This window comes from Centropristis striata, chromosome 11, assembly GCF_030273125.1.
Source record: "Centropristis striata isolate RG_2023a ecotype Rhode Island chromosome 11, C.striata_1.0, whole genome shotgun sequence".
Classification (NCBI taxonomy): Eukaryota; Metazoa; Chordata; class Actinopteri; order Perciformes; family Serranidae; genus Centropristis; species Centropristis striata.
Window position 1 is genome coordinate 28,971,229 of NC_081527.1, and position 22,397 is coordinate 28,993,625.

At 40.2% G+C, this 22,397-nt stretch overlaps 1 protein-coding gene across 3 annotated transcripts in view; it reads left to right on the plus strand.

Annotated features, from left to right (window-relative positions):
• The window catches only part of LOC131979811 (partitioning defective 3 homolog), a 293,005-nt gene that overhangs the window by 109,232 nt on the left and 161,376 nt on the right, over positions 1-22,397 (plus strand). For all 3 annotated transcript variants that reach the window (XR_009395141.1, XM_059343852.1, XM_059343853.1), the window contains exons 3-5: positions 4,674-4,857; positions 10,349-10,536; positions 11,222-11,365. Coding sequence is in view for 2 of the 3 variants with exons in the window: in XM_059343852.1 (XP_059199835.1) it covers positions 4,674-4,857; positions 10,349-10,536; positions 11,222-11,365 (516 nt within the window). In the remaining variant the exon portion in view is untranslated. The remainder of the gene's footprint in view (positions 1-4,673; positions 4,858-10,348; positions 10,537-11,221; positions 11,366-22,397) is intronic.

Below are 22,397 nucleotides of genomic sequence, written 5' to 3' on the forward strand. Positions count from 1 at the left end.
TTGAGGTCTGTAAATGTGTCTAAGTGTTTGTGTGTGTTTGGGTGTGTGTGCGTGTGTGTGCTCCCCTCGAGAGCCTGTTCCTCTCACCAGGGAGCATGTCCAGCATGCTATAAAACTCCACAGCTCTCGGGCTAAATGTGGCTGAAATGAAGGTTTAATGTGCTGGAAAACTGCTAGTTGGATTTGAATTGTGCAAGTGTGTGTGTTTTAATGGATTGTGTGGGCGTCTCTGTGTGTCTAAATGTAATTGTGTGTGCTAATGCTTCTCTTTCAACATGGCCGTATTTATATAAATACAAATGTGAGTGTGTCTTTTACTGTGTAAATGTTTGAGCAGTGTGTTGTAATGAGATTGTTGCTTTAAGAGTTGACTTTTTCATGAAGTGAGAGTGTGACAGTGTTGCCTGAATGGCCTCAGTGTGTTACTCAGGAACATGCAGCAGGGGGTTTGTAAAAGAACACTTCTGTGCAGTGGTTCCCTCTCTTTTATATGTAAAACTGGAGAGGCACTCAGAGAGCGTAGACCTCAGCCAAGGCCAGTGGTGCATCCCCATGCTCCTCAGATTTCTGGAGTAGGGAAGTTGTTTTCTGACTTTTGTGTGTTCATGAGCTTTAAATAATGTGGAAACAACATGGACGCCACAAAGAAGATGTTTATATTGTATTGCTAGTGTGTTTTAAAGAACAAGTTTGGTCCATGGTTTCAGTGCTCCAAGCTCCCAGTCCTGGCAGCAAGCCTAACTGAAACTGAATGAGTTAAGAAGTGTCTATTACAAAACCCTGTTAACCCATTTAGGCCTAAAACGCCTGTAAAAAATGCCTGTAAAACCTCTGGCCAATTTTAAAATAACCCCCTAAAACCTGAAGTTTTTCTGGAAATTCAACAGAAGTGTCAACGCTTCCTACTAAATAATAGATTTTTCAGCCTCTGTAGCAGATAGAAATGAAATTCAAAAAGTATTTGAGCTGTTATATCTGAGCTCCCTCCACTATAGTCGTCTTCCACCATGATTTCAAAGTTCTGGAAAAGTCCCATGTTGCATTGCGACACTCCCACATGTATTCTGATGCATTTCATTGGCCAAGAGACCGAAAATAGGTGGAAAAAACTTCAAATACTACAAAACGATGTATCCGCTTTCCCGGCTTTAATGGTAGAGTAACGCAACAGCGCCCCTGGTTTTAATGGTAGAAATGCGGTAATGCTTTCCCGACTTAAATGGGTTAATCACTGAGAGTTCAGGCAGATCAGCCAGAACATCAGAACCCCCTCCCCCAGCAACTGGTAGTGTGTTAGTCCCATAAAGAAACTTCTTGCATAAAATTGTTATTTTAATGTAAAATAGCTGCAAAATGTTGCTTTGAACGATTTGTTTAATGACTTCATCCCATAATTAATTCATTTTCTTGAACTGATTTGAGGGTCGCAGGTTCATATCCGGCTGTATGGAGTTGCATGTTCTCCTTGTGTCAGCGTGGGTTCTCTCCTGGTCCTCCTGCTTCCTCCCACAGTCCAAAAACATGCAGCTGAGGTCGAACTGGTGACTCTAAATTGCCTGTATGAGTGAATGAGAGCATGAATCTGTCACATCAGCCCTGTGATAGTCTGGAGACCTGACCAGGGTGAACCCTGCTTCTCATCTGATGTCACCTAGGATTGGCTCCAGCCCCCATGTGAGCTGAGTTCAGATAAGCGACTGAGGATAATGAATGAATGATTTGATTCAGCTTGTTAGTATTAGCTGCAGCCATCCCTATAGAAACCACAATATAAGAAAACATTTTGACTGAAGTGCTGAAGGTCTAAACTCTGCGGTCAGGAGTAGATGGATTGAAGCAAAATACACATATTTAAGTCCTTCTTATATTTCTGGAACTGTTTCCAATTCAGAACCTGTTTCCAGTTCTCAACGCTCATACTCATACTGTCCCTGAAGCAAAATCAAACTGATAAACAAGTTTTTCTCATGTGGTAGCAAATGTACTTTTCTTGTATTTTTCTTCAGTAAAATAGTATTTCTGAGTCTGTTTGTGATCAGCTATTTTTTGCTGCAGGCTGTTCGGTCAAGTTTTCTTTAAAGTTCAAGGTTTTTCTTTGGTCCAAACCATGCAAATAAATCCAGATGAGCTGATATCTTGAAGATGTCTGAGCTTTTCAACATGTTTATTTTCATCTCTCGGTGTGGGTCAGGGGGGCAGTTCTACGAGTGGGGGGACATTATCACAATCATGCCTCTACATCAGAACCCACCAACAGGGACATTTAGATCACATCCTTTGAATTGGCAAAATGTTGGGTGGATTTTTTTCATTTTCTCCTCAGCTAAGTGAAACCAGCTGAACACACCCGTGGGCCTGGTGGGAGTCACAAAGGGACAGCATGAATCTCATTTTTTAATCCAATAAAGGGACTCGGTAGAGGCTGGAATTAATCATATCTGTGAGTGAGAAGAGCTTTGAAGGTAAAGCCGTGGAGGGAGAATGTGGAGGCATTTTGAGTGAAGAGAGGATATGATTGGACGTAATGAGCACCTCAGTGTAACGTAGAATAGACTCTAAATCAGCCCCATATCCGTTTGGACTGTATGTGCGGTCCTTGTGTATTTTAGTGAAAAAGGGACCACCATGTGTCTCGTTCTGACCTGAAGCACCCGGAAAAAAACCCAATTCCCCATTTCTATCTATTCACCATCTGGCCCTCAACTTCTACTCCGATTCCAGTGATAAAAGTTAGAAAACTAAACCATTTTTAATGAATGTCCAGTTATGTTGTGGTGTATCATGTGAGATTTCATGCTCCAGCAAGATTTCAGGGGTTATCTTCTGTCCATCGTGTTGTTCTCCGAATTTAATTAGATTCTGACGGAGCTGTTATTATTACTGTGTAGAATGAAATCCCCTCCCACAGCCACAGATACAGAAATAAACCCAACAAATTTACATGTTAAAAAAATTGTTGTATGTCATAATATCTAACATAGGCCTATATTTAACATAACACAGTTATCATTTCCAAAAAGGTGTGTAACCTTTTAGGTTTTATGGAACAGTTTCAGAGGGAAATGCGTTACATTTCTCCACAAATGGAATTTTTCCTTCCTCACTCCTTTCTCTTTCTTCACCCTTCTTTTGTATATCTCCCCATTCTTTTAGGGGTATTTATGCTCTGTTATATCATTTGTTGCAGGATTTTTACTCAAATCTTACCTACAGCACTTCAGTCTCCTTCCTTCCATTCATATGTCCTTGTCTTTGTCCCTCTTTCTCTTTCTCTTTCTAAATGTATTTTTTTCTCATAATTCCAGATTATCCCCGTGTATGTCATCATTGTTAAGATTGCAAGCATTCGCAAAACCTTTTCCCTAAATGTAATCTGCTTTTCTTCATCTTTTATGCATTTCTTCCACCATTCCCTCTCTTTCTGAGAATCTACATCAGTGTGGATTTTTCATGGGTTTTATGTAATATAAAGCCAGTGTTTCACACGGGATTGTATGAGACTCTAATGCCACTATTCCATCATGTACACTAATCTTAATGATTGCATATTTTAAGAATTATTTTAAAGGAGAATAAGGGTTCTTGTATCTCTTTTTATTTAAGGCATCTTATTTTGACAGTCTTCTTCTAAATTCTGTGGTCGATTCTGTTAACACACCGTGCTCTTATTTTGAAAGCTGCATGTGTTTCGCGACAGGAAGTTATTCAAAACAGTAAGTCGCCGTTTAGTGTGGTGTGAACCACAGACATATGTACATGTATATATGTCTGATTGAAACAACTTTAAGTGTTAGCTAATGTTAGCTCGCTCCTCTGACCAGCCCATACATATATAGACATATATGCATGTATATATGTCTATGATTAAAACAACTTTAAGTGTTAGCTAATGTTAGCTCGCGGCTAACGAAAGGCATAATGCAGCAGTGTGTTTGACCTCTGACCAGCCCATAAGGGTTGATAGTATTTAGTTTGCCGCGCGCACACACGCATACGCAGCGTCCACGTGTGGACAGGACTGATACAGACAGGTAGGCACGTTTCTTCATCATGTTTTGAAGCGGAGTAGTGGGGAGGCTTAAATCCAGTGCGCGTGTAAGTGTGGATGGAGAGGTGGGTGTTGGGGTTTGATTGACTGACAGTTCACTGACACTCTGCTGAGCAACGGCAACGCTAAATAACTTTATATCATGAACCGTGTAAAAATACTTTCAGGAGCTTGATATGTGACGTTAGCGCAGCACATGAGACTCTAGCGGGACAGATTACTCTGTTGGGCCGCCAGAGTGAGGTAATTAATGGGAAACAATGAAAGCAGCATTTTTCTCCAATCCAGCATTAATGACCTCTTCCACCCTTCTTTTGTAAATCTCCCTATTACTTTGGGGGTATTTATGCTTTATGTCATTTTTATTCACATGTATACCTACAGAACTTAAGTGTTCTTTCTTCTTTTTATATGTCCCTGTCATGTCTTGCTAAATGTATTTTTTATTGATTATCCCAGTCATAATTGAACCATTTTTCTTTATTTTTGGACACACTTCTTCCACCACTCCCTCTCTTTCTGAGAACCTACAGCAGAGTTGATTTTTCATACATTTCACGCAACATAAAGCAGCACGTTTCTTAACATCTCATGAGCTCTCCTCTGCTCTGCCTCCCTCCTCCAGTTGATAGCGGTGTATGACGAGCAGGAGCCCCACCATGGAGGAGACGGTACCAGTGCCAGCTCCACAGGGACCCAGAGCCCCGACCTGTTCGCTGCAGACCTCAGCGCTGGCAGCGGAGCCTCGGCCTTCCAGCCCTACCAGGCTGCCAGTGAGATCGAGGTCACGCCCTCCGCCCTGCGCACCAGTAAGTCCCAACACTGCAGAAGAGTAAAGTAACCAGGGATACATGTGGCTGGATTAAAGACCATGTGTTCATTGTAGATGTATGAATTAATACATCAGAGGGCCCATAATGTAAAGATATAATCAGGCACTAGAACATTTACTTAATACATGATTAATAATGGAGTCAGTACCTCTTATATTCCCCTTAAATTACAAATCTGTCATCCTCATTAGCGTTAGAGATCAGCAACTGTTGCAGTATACAGCAAACCCAACAAATTACCTTATCACAGCCCAGCGGTACCTTAGCCCCGTCCATAAATTCTGTTAATTGGACAGGAGGGCCTTTTTTTTTCCAAGCACAGATAGCCGTTTGATCTCCGGCCAAAATGGCTAATTGGTTCTATTCGCTGCCTCCTAAATCAAATGTGACGCTGAGCTCGTCCACCTCTGCAGTTTTGCCGGCCAAGTCGCTTCTCCTACTGTAATTACTGAGTTTGGACGGGAAACTGACTCTTGTAGGTGATTTGTCAATTCGGATCAAGAAAAAAAAGGCTTTTCTACACAAGCAGAAGCAAACAAACACACACTCACATAATACAGAGAGACAAACACATTCTCTCTGTCTCTCTTCCTTCTCATTTATTCTCTTTTTCTGTGCCCCTCTGGATCTGTATTTTCCAAACGGCTTAAAGTAAAAGTTTGATTTAAAGTAAATACACTTAACCTTTACTCAACCCACAAACTGAAAAAAACAAAACAAAAGACATTTCTTTTTTCTTCCTAACAATACTCCTGCATAAGATAACTCAGGAGGTGTTTTAAGTTGTTAACATTGTTAAGAGTAGCCTGTTGGGTTAAAGACGTGGGGAATAAAAAGTTTTTTTTGAGACTTATATTATATATAGTTTAGGTTTAGTTTGAGTTTGTTTTTGTTTATATCTTGGCAATGTTTTCAAATTAATTTAAAATTTTGTTCTTTTTTCTCATGGGTTGGAGGATGTGTGTGAAGTGAAATTAAGGAAAATTTAAATAGAAAATATGCTTTTGTGAAATAAAGTATTACATTTTTTAAATGTTTTTCAAGAAAAAAACAACGGAATTTAAAAAAAAAGGTTAAATTTGCAACATTTTAGTGCAGCAGTATCTTTCCACGCGTCTTTTGTCTGTACTAAATATTCTCTATAATTTCAGTTTAAGTTTAGTTTATTTTTCTTTATTTTCAAATTACTTTTCTAATTTCTTTGTTTTTCTAATAGTTGGAGGAAGTTTTATGTGAATTTTACATGTTGATTGCTACTGGAGATATTCAAGATTTAACACGAAAATATGCTTTTTCAAAATGGCTTATTCAGGATTTTAGTTTCTTTTTTTAAAGACGGAACAATGGAGCTTCAGACAGCGGTAAAATTCCTGCATCTGACTGACTATTCTTCTGTGATACATCACTTGATCAGTGGAGAGCTGCTCTTAGAGGGAGCACTTGAGAATCCATCTGGCTCGGTGCCAGTCAGAGCGGCGTGGGCGTGGCCTCCTCTCCATTTCAGTTCATGCTGCATATGTCGACTTGACGATTTTTCCAGCCAGTCAGCAAAATGTCACAATACCGACGTCATTTACACAATACAGGCTAATTAGCACATATTTTACATGATGTGTAGGTGGCTGAGGTACAGTACTGTCTCTGCAAACTGTCAAAATATGAAATTAAGGTTAACCACGACCTGCTGCTGTCTGATTAGCAGCTGATAGATTCTCTGTCATACCTGCTGCCTCACATACAGCTCAAACTTTAAGCAAGTTTCTATCAGCAAACTATGTCTTGTGTTTTAATTTTAGCAAATGAAGCTTTCACTATGTGCTTTTTTGGAGCGTGCTTCAGTGTAATTCTCAGAACTTTGAGACTTTTTATTTGTTTCTCTTCACTATTAACACACAATCCCACTCACACACACTCCAACAAAATAATTAAAGTTATAAACGAACTGTTTTTTAATTAGCATATTCTATTTGCACTAAAAATAGCCCAGTTAGAGTATGCCTTATCCACTAATAACCTGTGAACTGGCATTGATTGACACAACAGCCACCAAAATCTCCTGTTCTGTCACACTCACACACACACACACACACACACACACACACACACACACCATGTGAGGGAGGTCACTCCACTCCTAATTGGATTTCTGGGTGAGATGCTGAATGTGAATATGCAGTATGAAATGGAAATCTTGGGCGTAATCACACCTGCCAGTTATGTCCAATTTAACCGTCTCCATAATAAATTCTAACCTCGTTTAATTGACAACACTGAATCTCATCAGCTGGATTTTATTGGGTTTTAAGAGAAATGTCTGTCATGGAAGAGAAGGAATTTGATTAATTTTTTTTTTTTGTGAGCGCCTAATGAGAATAGCTTTCAATCACTGATTAATGTTGGATGCGATTAGAGGCGGTGGACTCTGTGGGTCTCTGCCAGTTTTCTTGTTCTGCCCACAAACTCAAAAGAGAAGTGATTAAGCTTATTAGACAGAGAGCTCTATTGAAACTCACAAATGGATTCATGTTAGTTTCTTGGCTTTGTTAAACTCAAAACCTCTGCAGACATGATGAAAAGACGACGCCACTGTTGTGAACATGTGAGGCTTTCTGATGCCAATTTGAAAAGTTAATTTCCAAAATTCAAGAAATTATTAATAAAAGTCATACTTGATGTTCATAATTTAATTCTTTATCTCTAGAATATATTAATGCAGTTCCTGATACTCCTTTGAAAAGCTGCAGTTTCTTCAAATGGTGTCCCGTTAATGTTGTTGCTTTTCATAATTCATATTTGTAGGCTAAAACTCTTTGTCATTTGGAAGGAAGTTTTAAATGAACTTCACTGCTACAACCATCTTCTGAGTCATTTATTACATGTTCATTCCTTCAGCCAGCTCAAGATAAATCATCACATTTTGCTTCATGGAGAGCATGACAATCTGCAGGACTAACAATAGATGCAGAGTAAAACAGTAACAGAGTAATTCTGATTCTGTTTTGAGTATGTAGTGTTCAAGTTTGGAAAATATTTCTATAGATTGCAGAGCTCATAAATGTCAGTATGCACACTAAGTTTGCTTATTTTTTAACTTTGCTTTTAATAAACAGTTTCCCACAATGCAACACACAACTGAAATAGACTATAAAGGAAAAATCATAACAAATTGTGGAAGAAACTGCAGGAAAAGCAATGAAACTAATTTAAAAATGTTATTTAATTGTGGTTTTTCAACTTTCAAAATTTGATAGAGCATAGCAGTTCAATAATCATAATGCAGGCAGATAGTGGGATGTTCGTATATACAGAAATAACAGACAGACAGAGGCATTGAGGCGGTAATTTTATACATAGGGCCAGGGCCACCTACCAAAGGAAGGAAAGAGAAAACAAGAAGACACATGCGAGCCATTTTCTGTAGCCACAGCCTTAAATAATGATGCAGTTGGCCGGTGTTGTTGGATTGGTACTCAGCACTCGTCACTGTAGTTCTCAAGAACGGTTGTCCTGCCCTGGTGCCTCCTGGGAGTTGTAGGCTGCGTGGTGTTGAGAGCTCTTGTCAGGACAGCCTGTCCCCTCTTGAACTCCATCTCCCAGAGTGCCCCTGCCTCTCACAGCTCAGAGCTGTTTAGGTCCCACGCTCCGGGTGACCCAGCATCACAAGTCAGCCAAACACACACACACACACACACATTCTTGTACTTCTATCTTTGTGAGGACCCTCATTGGAACAGTGAATTCCCTATCAAGGTTATACTAGTTTTGGATTTTTCTTTAGTTTTAGTTTCAATTTTGTTGTCAATTTTTGTTTTCAAATCCAATTAGTTTTAATGAGTTCTTAGAGTGAGTTTCCTAGTTTTAGTTTAGTATTTATTTTTTGAAATGCTTTAGGTTTAGTTTAATTTTTATTAGTTTTAGTTTTTTGTAATGGGGTATTTGTTGGGTGGGAGATTAAAAGTGGTCACAGTAAATTTTGCCTTTATTTCCTTTACCTTATCCATCTTTATTTTGTATGAAAAAAGTTGACAAAGACGAAAACGAAGGACATTTTCACTGTCATTTTAGTTAGTTTTAGTTAGTTTTTTAACCACACAATAAGTTTCAGTTACTTATCTTTTTTTTTTAACTCTCATTTTTTACCTTAACATAAACCTAATATAACCTGAACCCTAAAAATAAAGCCTGAACTCTCAAAAAAGCCTTAAAAGAAGTGAGGACTGGTGAAATGTCATCACTTTGCAAATATGTCCTCACTGTGCGGGTTAAATGTGTTCTGGTCCTCACTATGTTGGAAGTACAAGCACGCACACACACACATGCACACTTTGAATTTCTCAACAAATACTATAGCTGTTGGCTCATATATTTCCAGACATAAAGACATGTAACAACACTGCTTGCATGCACCAAAAACACAGGCTCATCACTAACACACACACACACGCACACAGACCCACTACAGTTTGCATAAATGGACATATCTCTAAACAAACAGACACACAAACTGACCTTCAACCTCATTAGTTCACCAGAGTACAGACACATAAACAGGGACATAGTTAATCTAGTCTCACAATACACATCAAGTCAAATAACTGACTCACACACACACACACACACTCCTCTCTTTGGACAGATTAAAGTATTTCCTGTATGAACACACACAACCATCCACAGCAGCAGTACATCCTGGAAGAGCACATGGGAATGTGACACTTGGCATTGTCATCTGAAGAAGACGCTCCAGCTTTTTAAACAATTTCACTTTTTCGTTTACACTCCATCTCTCTCGTGTGGTCCGCTGGGCGCGTTTCAACCAATCACATTAACTCGTGGGATTTGGAGAGGTCTGAAAGTGGGAGATTTTTAATGTCATAACATCAAGTCTTGTGTACAAGCGCTGGCTGTGGTGTTTTGTGTGCGCTGCCCTTGCTGGAGTTGTTATTTGGACCTTGGCCCACTTCCCACACACTGCAACTTTTAAACAGAGTGAAGAGTTTTAATGGAAGGCATCCACTTACACTGGTGTTTCTCAATAGGCTCTTCCTCATATTGTTGTTCCCACACAGTGTCTGCTGCGCTCTGATTCACTGGCAGTAAAGCAGAAACTAGAGCTGCCTGATTAGACTTTTAGTGACAAATCAGATTATTCCACAATGGGGTGATAATGGTATCTCAATGATTAATTGCCTTTATTAGCCCATAATGTTCCAGGAACAGAATTTGTTCCAGCCTATTTACATCAATCATCTCTAAACATATTAAACCTTAGTCTCAAGTCTCATCAACTACAGCAAGAGACGTGGTTCTCTACACATACATTGACAATAAGGCACTTAATAACAAACAAGTAAAACAATCAGCAGTGATATTTCCTCCAAGAGTACAGCCTGAGATAAAGAAAAACACATCTTCTTTTTTATCTAGTGGTAACCAAAAACTCTTTGCTGCGTTTTCTATCTTTCAGATATGCCTCTCCATGTCCGGCGCAGCAGCGACCCCGCCCTGCTGACCATCAATGGACCCTTCCCTGGTGGCGAGCCACGTGTCCAAACGGAAGAGCCGCCATCAAGGAAGAACCCAACGCGCTGGTCCACCACCGCTGGCTTCCTGAAAGCTCGCCACTCCTCCGGCACCAACAGCCTCGAGAGGAAGGTAAGGCGGCCTGGTATCAAAAACAGAGATAGCTGTTTGCAAACAAAGTGCTCATTGAGAATTATTAGATTTTGATTAAGTCAATGGTAGGGTTGTCAAAAGTATCGATATTCAAAAAAGTATCGATACTAAAACGTTGTATCCGGATACTCATTTTCAAAAGTATCGATGAAAAGTGTTATTTTCTCTCTTGAAGTCCCAGAATGAAGCAGAGAAAAGTCGACTTATCAAGCTTGCCTAATATTGTGCACAGCATACAAAATATTGTTCTAATTGTTATTGTTTATTGTATTTATTTATTTTTTGCACTACCTCAGACCTGAAGCTTGTTATCATAGTTGCAGTTTCTTTTTGCACAACTGTTTTTTATTATAAATATTTAACCTGTGGTTCTGTTAATTTTTACATGTTGCATTTTTAAATTTTGGGGTCTTTGTTTTTATCCTTGTGGTATCGAAAATGGTATTGAGTATCGGTGTCGAGTTGAAAATCTTAGTATCGTGACAACCCTAGTCAATGTTACACATTAAGCCACTGCGGCACGAAGGCACAGAGGGCTTTTAAATCTCTATTTTGGAAAAAAATCATTCCTCAATGTTTTAGCCAATGTTTCACATTTCACTTTAACCTGTCTTCACTAACTTCTAATACCCCCAAACACTTTTGTTTTTCCGTGTCTTTGCAGGGTAAAAATATGGACACGTACCGCAGTTTGCCACGGGATGCAGGAGCCTGGGGCAATCAGAGAGAGTTTCAGAGAGAGACGGCCCGCTCGTCACTCAGCGCCAATCACCCCATGGTGGACCGCTGGCTGGAGAGACAGGAACAGGTAGGGCCATGTTCAGAACCTGTGTGTAGAGAACACTACAGGGTAGTCAAATTGGACATACTTCTTACTGTGCGGAGGATGCTTAAATGTGGTGCTTTACAGTAACACAAGTTTGTTTTTCCACCACAAACATACCAAAGTACCATTGTTCCAAAACTGGCTCAGCAGCTGGTAATTACACGCCGACTTTAGACCCAGAGGTTTGTCCAAAGTTTGTGTGAAAACTGGAGTGGAAGAGGTTGAGACAAGTCTAGGATGGGTGCAACAAACAATAAAACACCTCTGATTAGAGACAGAACAGAAAGCATGTAATGATGATATCACTACAGAACCTCACACACACTGCATCTCTGTGAAATGTGTCTGGACATGAAGTGAACACCTGATACATTGAGAGATTTACAGCCAGTCTCACCCTTCACACTCCGTCAGCCCTAAGCCCTGTGAAAGCCAGTCTGAGTGGCCGTTATCCAGACCAGAGCCTGACCCAGTTCTATCACTCCCCTGGCCCTCTCGCCGAGGTTAAAAAGTGAGGAATTCTTACCATAAATCCACAATGACACATAAGTCATGGAAGGAGAAATAACATAATGTTGATACAGTAAATAACATAAGCCACATACAGGACATATGGTTCTCTTTAACTTGATACTGTGTGTGGGAGGTTGCCAGGTCTGGATGTTCAGTTCCCACTCGGGTCGTTCACGCCAAAGTTTTGTGAGGATAGAATCATATAATATGATATCTTATATGATAACTAATCATGACTCAATTGCATCATTTGCAAATGTTGTATTCCAACATCTTTTTTTTAACTTCCACAAACATAAAGTACCATGTGGTATAAAAGGTGTCCATTCACACTAAGACCAGCCACTATTTTATCTTTTTATGGATGTTGTCTAACATCTGCGCTGTTGGAAGACATCTGCATTACTTACTAGAATCATTATCATGTACTATTGCGTATTATTCTGAAGTCGAACACATGCAAACTGATATAAGTATGTTTCCTGACACCCTGAGACAACAGTTAGTTGTTATGCACCATTAGTTTCTGCAGTGTGTCCAGCACCATTAGCACCAGTCGGCCCTTATCAATGAAGGAGTTGGCTGATTCAGCATGTTGATCAATGTTGGCAGCAGTCAGTCTACACTAACTGATTTCATTTATTTCCTGCCATCTCCCTTATTCCTCTTCTTTCTAAAGGAAAATGCATTAGACTTGCTAGTGCAAATCACGACTCTACAGTGCCAGTTGCAGTTTGGTTGTTGTACATTTTTTTTGTTTGTATTCAAACATATGACTCAACTGTTTTATTTGACTTGCAGTGGTTAGCACATTTGTTTTGTTTGTCTTTATGCTTTTGGAGTACAAATACAGATTACTTAACCCTTAATAGGGCACTCATTGAAATACTAGCAAATTCCAAATTTCAACCCTAGAGAATATTGGAGGATATTACATACTGCCAGAAAGTGAACTGTGAAATGTGTAAAAAAAAAAAACATACGGACCCAGGGGAGGGGGGTAACATTTTGATAAAAAAGTTTACGAGATTAAAGTGACAAATCTATGATTAAAAAAAATGCACAGATTTATGAGATTTAAAGTGGTGAGTCTGCGATAAAAAAAGTTATTTCCACTTTTTTCTTGTAAATCTGCGACTTTTTTCTTGTAGATTTTCCACTTTAATCTAGTAAATTTGCAATTTTTTTCTCGAAATATTATTATATTATTATCATACTGATTGGTCAGATGTCATGGTGTCACTGTCTGTGACATAGCCTGATATTTGTTGATTAGCTGGAAGAAATCCACGTGGTTCTACGACCAAACACAGAGACATGGGGACCCCATTTTGGATATCCACTGAAGTTACCAAATATAGTTCTTCGCCCGATAAAGGGTTAATAGATATTTTATCTCATGCGGGTGCAGGATGTTTAGTAAATGTTGGTGTCCAGCTGGCTTCAGCTTGAAGTCTTTGGGGTGTGTTAAAGTGCAATTTTTTATGCTGGAAGTGAGCCACATATGAGTTGGTTTTCATTGTGCTAATTATTTGAAGTTGCCTCTGAGGCAAATATAGAGTATACATAGATTTTGATTTATCATCACAGCCACTTAGTGACTCGACTAAGTGCCATCTAATTCACATTTGTTTCTGGTTTTGTTCTTCTATAAGGTTTTCTGTAAACAGTTTGTTCCTCTAAAGGGTTAGGCTTCCAGCTTAGAGTTCCCACCGTCCATCAGAGTGTGAAGTTGCACCGTTCTCCTCATCTGTCTTACAGCAGGTTTTAGTATGAAGGGGGTTAAGTGGTAGAGGTCACTGCAGGATGGTGTAGTTGGTATTAATGACCTGCTGAAGTCCATCTGCTCACTTCAGCTCACACACATACAGACCACACATGTCCCCCACCACCCGCTCCGTCTGTGGACAGCCCTCACTGTGACAGTAACAGCTACATCAGTCTGTGTGTGAGAGAGAGAGAGTGTGTGTGTGTGTGTGTGTGTGTGTGTGTGTGTGTGTGTGTGCTTGTTTAATGCTGCTTCTCTCTGTGGGATGGTAAAGGACAGTGTTATGTTGTGTATTCTTGCTCCGTAAGTGTACAGGCGTGTGTATGTGTGGCTGCACAGAGATGGCGAAGTCAGATGGTCTGAATCCAAATGACATCATTGTATTTCTTCTTATCAATGAAACAGTCGTAGTGCAGTCTGAGTTCTCCTGAGCTGCTGTTGTTGGCTGTCTCTCTGCTCGCTGTCACTGTTTTATGTCACGTTGATTTAAAATCCACTTAGCTTTTCCTTTTTTTTCCACGGTAGGATGTTGCAACTCTGCTGTGATGAGAAAAACCTTGCTTTTGTTCCAAACATGATAATCTAAAAAAAAAAATCACTTTGTTGGAAAGCAAAAGTCTGTTATCTCCTCCGTAGAGTGTAGACTCGTATTGTTGGTTTACTTAGTTTTGAATGCATGTGATTACTCTCCTTTTTCTTATTCTGTTGATTGTCAAATAACCCGACTCGGCACTATATTTAATTTTGTTGGAAAAACCAGTCAGAAGGAGATCCTTTTGTTTTGCAAAACACAATAATACTTATCACACTCTGAACACTTAAATCTTCAAACCAGATGTAATTTGTGACTTTGTGATGCTAAAACATGTCCAGAGACAAAATCTAATGCTGCAGAGTAACATGACCATGACCTTTTACACTAATGCATGCTCACTGTTACAAGATCCTGTTTGAAATGCAAAACTTTAGCAATATAACACAAGTAATTTAATAGGAAGTAGTTTTATGTTTTGAAACACTAGCACTGACCCATAGTAGTGAGAAAGACATTACTGCTGAAATGTAGTTTTTTTTTTTTTTCCTCGAGCCATCAACCCATCGTTTTCTACATTAATTGCTTGGTCTATGTTTGGTCAGAATTACAATTTCCCAGAGCCAACTCAAGGTGTTAATTGTCATGTTTTGTCCAACAAATATAGCATATTTAGTGTACTATTATAGAAACTAAGAAAGCAAAAATATTTTTATTTAAGAGAGTCGGACCAGTGCTTTTTTTGTTTTTTCTTAATACTTCCGTTTATCAATGTCAGAATAGCTGCTTGCTGATTTTCTGTTGATTAACTACTTAATGAATCTTGGCACTATGAAAAACATGTGGTTTGGCATTATCATATCACATTAAAAGCTGTGAAATTGTTCAGGTTCTGGAGCCAGAACCTGCAAACACATCCTGGAAACAAATACTGCACTTTGAAAGTTAAATAAGGGGCAAAAAAAACCCAAAACAGTAAGTGTGAAGTACAGTAAGTTCTGTTAAAGGAGCTGTTTTGGGGCATTTCATGCATCTTTAATGGCCACACAGACTCTGTATGCGATCAAACCGCCTCCACAGTTCATTACAGAACCAGAGAGAAATCTGCTATGACACAATTAGCCCTGAGAGCCTTTTTCCAGAAGTATATTAAACCTTTGTTACGAGTGTAAAATAGAATGCTATGGGAATGAAAAATAGCACAGCCAGAATAGAATATGCAGTGATTTAATTAGAATAGAGCAGCTTGGAATGATGAATTAACAATTTCCTCAAGTTAGTTTCATCTTATCTTCCTCGAATGAATAACATGGAACAGAGGAGTATGAAATGAAGAGCAGAATTAGAATAGAGCATCATATAATGAAGTAGGCCTATTTTACTCCTGCGGAGAATTCGGCTTCTCTCATAACAAAACCTACAGAACAGGCCATTGCTTTGCACTGAAGTGAGCCAGATTGGATCGCATTGAAATGAATGAAGCTATTCTCCGTCTCCCAAGTGGGTAATTGTGCGTGCCTGCAGCAGCACCGGCGGCTCCCTGACACGCAGCGAAAATTGAACTGCGATAGTTTTGAGCTGCGTTCACAAGCCCCTAAACTCCCAGCCCCCCCTTTGGCAACAGGTAGGGGGTCGCCATGGCAACAACGCACTGTCAGTCGACTGTGTATTAATGAGAGGCGGCTGGAGGTGCAGAGGCTGCGGAGAAAACAGAGGTCTGCACTGCAACGTGTGTGTGTGTGTGTGTGTGTGTGTGTGTGTGTGTTTGTGTGTTTACTGCATTTATGACTTTGACTGTGTGTGTTTGTTTGGTGTGTCAGCTGTGAACATGTGTCAGAAATCCAGGCAGCAAAAGACTTGGTTGCAAATCAACCAATTAAGAAGAAAAGCCACTGAGCAGTGTGAGACACACACACACACACACACACACACACACACACACACACACACACGGACCTTGCACCCTGCACCCTGTCTGGGTCAGTCTTCACCTCTGAGGGGAGAAAACTGTCTCTGAGGACTTGCATGTCATGGAGAGAAGTGTCTGTGTGTTTATTTGTTGTATTGAATCAGTTTCTAGTCAATATTGTGTGTGTGTGTGTGTGGTTCCTCTGATGTTAATACCTTCAGGCTATCTATAAATATATAGATAAAAAAGTGTGTGTGTGTCTTTGTTGTTGCTGTCTAATAAAAAAAACAACACAGAAATGATTGATCCACTACCAGATTAAGTACCTTTATTGGTGAATATTACTTTATTTTTCTGGTGTTTGGGCTACAAAACCCTTCCCAAACCCGAAATCCATAAAAAAAAACAATGCTTAAAGCTGTTGTGGTTCATGAAAATGGGAAAGTTCAGAAAAAATACATGGTTTTCATAGGGACTCAATTGTCTTGTTTCTGTATGTTCACATTACGTCTGGATGTCTTCCCCCTGAGCTCTGCATTGTATGCATTGCTGATACATGGAGCTGGAGCCAGACTGACTTAACACACAGAACCTGGACTCTTCTTTTACACCATTAATTATACTCACACTAACTGTCAAACACATTGCACATAACAATGTACAGTATGTGTTCAAGCAAAGATAGTGGATAGATTAGCTGTCTTTATATCAAACATGTGAAATGGAAATGGGAACAAAACCAAAAGCACAAGCACAAACACATTTTCCCCATTTGTATGTAAGCCCAATAGCTACTCTAAATATTAATATGCAGTCTTTTTTCTATGTAAGTCTATAAATGTTTAATTACTGCCTTTGTATACCTCAGGTTGGATTCCTTGTATCGCTGTTTTGGCCAAATGTGATTCATTTGGTGTTGTAGTCGAGTCAGTTTGTTTATGGAGCAGTTTTAAAATACAAAAGTGCTTTATAGAGACAAAAGTAAATAGGTAAGTTACTCTAACAGACATTTTTATAGTTGTATTAATAACTAAAGGGACTCATGCAGTTGTAAAGAGCTGGCGGTATTTAACAGTGACGGTAGATGGAGAAGGGGTAAACACACTATATCTGCTCAGTTTTTAATGCTCAACAGAAAGTGATGCATGTTGGGTTTTTAGCAGCAGCAGTGGGTTGTTGGAAAGAAAAAAATACAAGAACTGGGTGTGTGGAATGAAAAGCCATAGCTGCTGCTGCTGCTGCTGCTGCACCATAGCTGAGGAGACAAAAGGACGCCATAAACAGAAAGTCAATTCTGTGTCAACTGAAAATCCGAAAGAAACAAATGTCACAGCAGGGAACACTGCTGATTGATTGACAAGCGAGATTCTGCAAAAACCTTGTTTGTGGCCAGACTGGCAACAAAAATGTCTTCCAAAGATCAGATTCTCTCCATGCTTGTGCCAGTAGAAATTACAGGGTTTTTGAGGGATTATTTTAGGATTTAAGCAGTGTAACCTTTCAAAACTGTAGATTTGAATGTATCATAACTGACCTTTTTTTCCCAATTAGCACCTTTCAAGTGCAGAACTGACTTTGTGCAGTTAATGATGATAAGTCACTGGAGGTTAGACTGTAATTTCTTCATCAACATTCAGTATGTGTATGTATGTGGCAGTGTATGAACAGTGTATGAACAGTGTGTGTCTTGCTGCTGTGTGTCCTCGGCCATTAGATTGCTGAGGGAGTGTTGAGTTATCTCTCATGGTGGGATGGAGGCTTCGCTCAACTCACTGGGGATGTTGTTACACAGACTTACTGAAGGCTGGTCAGCACACACACACACACACACACACACACACACGCACACACACACACACACACACAGACCTCCATACCTGTGTGAGAATGTTAATGCTGACATATGCATGTGTGCACTGTGAGCGTATTCGCACACAACCTCTCACACACACAACAGCTAGTTTGATAAAACATATATATGTCACACAGAGACAAACATACAAACTTTTTACACACACACACTCATAAACACACCGCAGGATTTGGTCAACACATATAGAGAGAGCCACAAACACACATTTATTATGCATACACTGCATTTTGAAGCGCACTTAAACCAAAAGCGTGTGTGCACACATATACTTAAAATAATAACACGATTACACAGTAAGCATATGCACCAAAACAAATCTTCATTGCCCTGCACACACACACACACACACACACACACCCCTTCCTCCAGTGCTTCCTAACTAACAAGCCTCCATGCAGTGTGTGTAGTGGAGTCCCTCAGGTGTACAGTGCAGCTTTAGCAGGATAAATCATGCAAACCTGAGCCGTACACTCATAAATCACCTCAGACTCTGCGTGCAGCATGGCTTCGTATGTGCATGCATAATGTGCACCCAAACCTGCATTTTCAACTTTTGCTGTGTAAATGTGAATAAATGAGTGTGTTTTTTTTTCTCTATATGCAGGTGTGTACACAAACATGGAGTTTTCTATGCAAGGGTTCAAGAAATCTGTTGGTGTGTACGCTGTGTGTGTGTGTGTGTGTTAATAAGACACATGAAAGCGAACAGTCCACCTCTTTTTAAAGCAGCAGCATCAGTGTACTGTGGATTCTGAACAGATGGCCAGTAGGTGCTGCTGTGGAGCTTAGATCGGAGAGACTAGCACAGGTTTGTGTGTATGCGTGTGTGTGTGTGTGCACATGTGTTTTGTCCTTCTGTTTCTGTATTCTATGTGAGTATAGTGTGAATGGGTGTCCAGATAAATACTGTAGGTGTGTGTTAGTGTTTGCAGATGTGGGAGCAGTTCAGTGTTAATCTGCAGCCACCTCGCTGTGATGAGCCTCGAGTCCGGCTCCTTCTAGTCAATTTATTTATATAGCCCAATATCACAAATCACTCATTTTGCCTCAGGGCCTCCTTCTCTCTTTTTATTCCTACTTTTCTCATCTGTAATATATTTTGGTGAATCTTATTATTCCATCCCTCGCTTTGTTGCCCTTTTGTCCGTCTCTCCATTAGTCACCGCTCTCCTCCTCATTCAGTTAATGATCACTCTGACTCTTATCTCTGTGTTTAACCTTCTCTTTCTTCTGTTTCATCGCTCACCTTTGGCCCCTTTTGTCACCTTTCTGTAATATGAGTCTGAGTATCTTGATGAGGGCTCATATTATTATTAAGACGTTTCATACATGGCAAGAAACAAGAACTTAATGAAAATCTTTAAACAGCATGTTAGTGATCAAGTTCCCTTTGTCTGAATAAGACTTTTCAATCTAATCTTACATATCCATCATAATTTAGTTAACATAAGAGCACACAACTGTGCTGAGAAATGACGGTTTGATGCTAGTTTTGTACAGCAAGAAAAAATAAACAATGCACAAGGATCCATTTATTTTTATTTATTTTGAACAGACAGTTCCTGCTGGGGATTAAGGCAACATTTTGCTCACTGGAACCTGTGGTAAACTATTTTCATTATCAACATAATGTAACATTTCAAACATTTCTATACTACATTAAAAAACACTTTCCCAAAAGGCAACCAGTCACAACAGCCTACCAAGCTGAAAAGCATCTATTTTGCTATTAAATCGAGAATACCAAGAAATGGAATAATAACAATTCGAACTTGTGCATTAGTGATTCACCCTATAGTTCCACCATAGCTTTTTTTAAACATTAAAAGCACCACTTTGCATTCACATACTCTACAATGGTGGAGTAACACTGATGCACTGTCTGTGTCTTCTGCACATCTATCTTAAGCCCCTTTCATAGTGCTGTTTCATGCCAGGACATGTACGTCTCTGTAACGTCTTGCCTCCACTATGAACGCATCTGAAGCGGGATGCCAGGATCAACTGATCCCACCAATTTTCCACCTCCAGAGGGAGTTACAGAGGCGGAAAATTGGTGGGACTGTTGGACCACTATGAATGCGCCATCCCGGCAAGGAGGAATATTTGACAATATGTGATGTCTTTGAATCACTCAACAGTCATTGAATCACTGTTCACTGCACACATCGCTAACTGTGCACGGCGTCTGCTGCTTATTGTAAACAACCAGCATGCTAACTGTACATGTGGTGTGCGCTGCTGATTGTAAACAAACCAGCATCGCTTACTGTGCACAGAGTGTCCGGTGCTTGTTGTAAACAAACGGCGGTCGCTAAGTGCTACATCACATACATGCAGCACATACATACTGTACTGCTACAGAGCTAACCGTGTAGCCTGTTAGCACTGTGCTACTGTGCAGCACTGCTGATGCTCTGTTGCACGTCAATATTGTCACATAACCTCGTACTGGGACACTGGACTGCACTATGAAAGGGCAGAATATCATGCCTTCCCGGGATGACTATGAAAGCCATAGGAGGAAAAGCCCGCACAGATCTCTCCGGCAATATGGCAGGACATTTGCATGCCAATCCGCTTGCCGTTCTAACCCCAGCACCTGTTGCTGATGATGGGTTGCTAAAAGTTTCCATGCGAGTTTTGTTTCTGCAGTACATGCATCGATCTACATAACATGTAGTCTGCGTGCACCAAGCCATGACCTCAGTAACACCAGGGTTCAGCAGCCGTTTTTGACATACCGTCACTGGCAATTGAGCAAATTCTTTACTTAGAAACTTTTTTCCAAACACATGCATTCAGCCTTTCCAGATCCACACATCATAAGTCATATAAAATGTTTTCCATCCAGCTCGCTGTCTGTCCTTTCCTCTCCATGGTACTCTCGTCTCTCTATCGATCCCCCTTTTTGTCTTTGCTCTTCACATCATATCCTTTATTTTTATTCCTCTCATTTTTCTCTCCCTCCTGTTCTGCACTCCTAGTCGCCTTTGATCTTTCGGTTTTAATATGACAGAGAGCTGTGGGAGCCCAGATCCCTTCCAGCTGGGAGGGACAGGCCGAGAGAGCAGGAATACAGAGATGGAAGCAAGATGAAAGACAGCTCTCCCCCTCTCGAGGCTTTGCAGTTTCCCCCTGAGGGGATATCCACCTTGGGGTGCAACCTGCTGGCAGGACTTTGCACACACAAGCACATCATTTGCTGTTCGTCACCTGCTACCAAGATCTAATTACACCTAAAATAGACCTGATCAGGTTGAACAGATGGTAGCTCCTTCTTCAACTTAATCCACCTCTTGAAGTACAGGAAAGGTTAGAATCACAAACAGCACAGAAATCAAAGATTAGAATCTCAGGTTTTGGAAACCTGCTGCGCTTTATGGGTTTATCATTAACTCAGAGATAGAGACACTGGCTGGTGAAAGGAGATGAGAGCGAAGACGAGAGTGTTTTGCGGAGGAGTTTATCAGAGGTCCATAAAATGATCAAAGACAGACAAGAAGGATGACAACAGCAGGTGTCAGCTGTTATCAGAGGAGAATCTGAGGATCTGGCAGGAGAGGGATAGAGCTGATTATTGAGGCCTGGTGTGCTCTGACAATGAAATCCTGCAAATGGAGAACAGTCAGATATATCCCTGTATCTGGAGGATCAGAGCTTTGATTTTCACAACACCTGAACCCCCAACATTTACCCAAAGCACCGGGAATTATGTATCAGTTTGCAGATGGGATATTGTTGAAACATCTGTTACTCTGACATAAAAGAAATGACTCATTTTGTGTGATGATTCAATTTTCCGTGTTTTTGGATCATAATTATCATCAAGCCATGGCTTTGCATGGATTCTAATAGCAGATTTAGGTGGAATTTCACCTGGAAATGAATTGAAAAAGTTTATTTAGTCTGGGTTTTAGTGGCCCAAGCTGTTTAAGTTACAGGTTTGAATGGGAAAGAAGCTGCTTAGCTGCAAAGTCAGATGGAAATCGTGTTTTAAAACCAAGTTATAATGAGAAAGAAATGACTAAGTTATGATACAGTTGATATGTTGAGTCTTAGTTCATCTGAAGCTCCTGACTCATTGGCTGTGCTGTGAGATGTGCAGCTGTGGAGGTGTTCTGCAGCAGGAAGTGAGAGGGTACAGAGAGAGAGAGAGTGAGTTTTTTGTGGTTCCTCCCTCACTAGTTTATGTAGACACACTCTTCTTCTCAGCAGCAGCTATTATACTTTGAGTCAGCCAGAATAATGGCCTTCAATCTGACAACTGCATGTGTGTGCGTGTCTGCGTGTGTGTGCCTGTGTGTATGTGCGGTCACCATTATCCCCAGCTCCCTTCCTCTCAGAGGTAGTTTGGTCGGCGTCGCCTGTTATTTTGCTCCATAGCAGCGGCTCCATCTCGAGTGTCATCTTGGTAAA